The sequence below is a fragment of the Mus caroli genome, chromosome 2 (genome assembly GCF_900094665.2).
Source record: "Mus caroli chromosome 2, CAROLI_EIJ_v1.1, whole genome shotgun sequence".
Classification (NCBI taxonomy): domain Eukaryota; kingdom Metazoa; phylum Chordata; class Mammalia; order Rodentia; family Muridae; genus Mus; species Mus caroli.
This window is the reverse complement of record NC_034571.1, coordinates 1,842,530-1,844,352: the sequence shown is the minus strand read 5'-3', so window position 1 is coordinate 1,844,352 and position 1,823 is coordinate 1,842,530. Positions and strand designations below refer to the sequence as shown.

General features: G+C 44.7%; 1 protein-coding gene across 1 annotated transcript in view; it reads left to right on the top strand.

Annotated features, from left to right (window-relative positions):
* Mcm10 (minichromosome maintenance 10 replication initiation factor) overlaps positions 1–1,823 on the top strand; it is a 23,367-nt gene that overhangs the window by 641 nt on the left and 20,903 nt on the right. The window contains exon 2 of the mRNA XM_021156441.2: positions 1,284–1,363. Coding sequence (XP_021012100.1) covers positions 1,357–1,363 — 7 coding nt within the window. The 5' untranslated portion in view covers positions 1,284–1,356. The remainder of the gene's footprint in view (positions 1–1,283; positions 1,364–1,823) is intronic.

The following is a 1,823-nucleotide window of genomic DNA, read 5'->3' as shown; positions in this document are numbered from 1 at the left end:
TTTTTTTTTTTTTTTGGTTTTTCGAGACAGGGTTTCTCTGTGTAGCCCTGGCTGTCCTGGAACTCACTCTTTTTTGTTTTTTAAAAGTTTATATCTGCCGGGCAGTGGTGGTGCACTCTGAAGAGGATCCTTTTAACAAGCACACAATGGTGGACAAATGTGCAGTTAACTAGGGCAGAGGGGCTCTAGAGGGAGCCTTCGGGTTATGGCCGACTAGAAAGGCTCAGAAATTAGCTAGTTGGAGATGAGAAAGTACTCTAGAAGAGCTTTCTAGACAAAATGCCTAAGCTGAAAGCAAGCTAATCTAGCAGGAAGATGTAAACACAGGAAATTGAGGAAATAGAAACAAGGGAGAAGGTACCCACCCATTGCTTCTCGGGCATTGCAGATGTGGTTCTAAGGATAATTGAAAGCAGCAGAATGTAAACAAGTATATGTAAGCTCATACTAAATATTAACAGAACAACCTTTTCCAGAACATTCTCAGAACAGAACAAGGTAAGCACAATTGCCTGGCCTACACGGTAGGGTTTATATCTGAGGAAACACTAAAGCAAGGCAGAAGGCCATATCCAGATTCGGGGTGCACCAAAGACCACATTCAGCCAATCCTTTTACCAGAGTGGGTTCTATAGCCACGCTTCCACATCCAACAGGAACAACCATGTCTTAGAAATTGAATGCAAATGTTTGTCGAAGGAGGCTGGAAATCAGGTCCAAGAACCACCCAGGGAGCAAGCTATACTTGAGGTTAAAGGCCCTCTGCCTTTCCCCTCTGGGGCCTCTCTCACAGTTAGTTCAGTGTTTGGCAGAATGGCCAGGGTTCTGACAACCTCCTTCCACCTTCCCCAGGACTGCAATTAAAGGCGTTTGATACCATACCCAGCTTCAATATTATCTATCTTAATTGTTCTGGTTAGCATGGAAGTCAAATCCTAACTCATGGTAGAGCTATGTCTCTCCTGCTTCAATGGATAAAGTAGACCTCAGATGTGTTATAACAATAAACCAGGTTAACATTTACCCCAGCCTGAGTAGTTCTTGTTTGCACTGAGTCTGTAGTAGTAGTCCCTACCTCACACCCTACACTGCACTGTAGCTTGGTCTCTAACCACAGTTAGAAGCCAGGTAGAAGCAACACAGAGTGCTCTGCGTATGTGAGGGGAGGGGATGGGACGAGCCAGCGGCCAGGAGAATCCTAAGTTAGCAGCTCGGATGTGGGTTTGGTGGGTGTGCCTTGTGAGAAGCGTCCAGTGACTGCTCTAATGCTGATTTTTATGCAGCCAAGGCCCCTCATTGTGTCTCCTGGACCGCCTACCTGATCCTCCTTGTCATCTCAGCTGTTCTTTTGACAACATGGATGGTAAGGCCTTCTAATTTTATGGATTCCTCTTTGGTTTGTGGAAAACTACCATTTCATCCTTCATTCTACCACAGAGTAGCAGCGAGCCAGGACTGCTTAGTAACTTACATGTCAGACCAGGGAATTGAACTGGGCGGTCTGACTCCAGAGTTACTTTGCATGTGGAAATCTTTTGAAATGGTTTTAGTCTAGATCCATTTTAAATTTTGGTAGTCATTTCTTTTGAATTTTGCTTGTTTTTTTTTTTCAGGGATTTGTGCAAAGAAAAATCCCAGTGAAAAAGTATTGCTCTGATGAGCAAAGCTCATAGAGTGCTGATGATTCTAGAACCACACAGAGTGCATGCGCTGATGATTTTAGAGCCGCACAGAGTGCATGTGCTGATGATTCTAGAGCCACACAGAGTGCATGCGCTGATGACTCTAGAGCCACAGAGTGTATGCGCTGATGATTCTAGAGC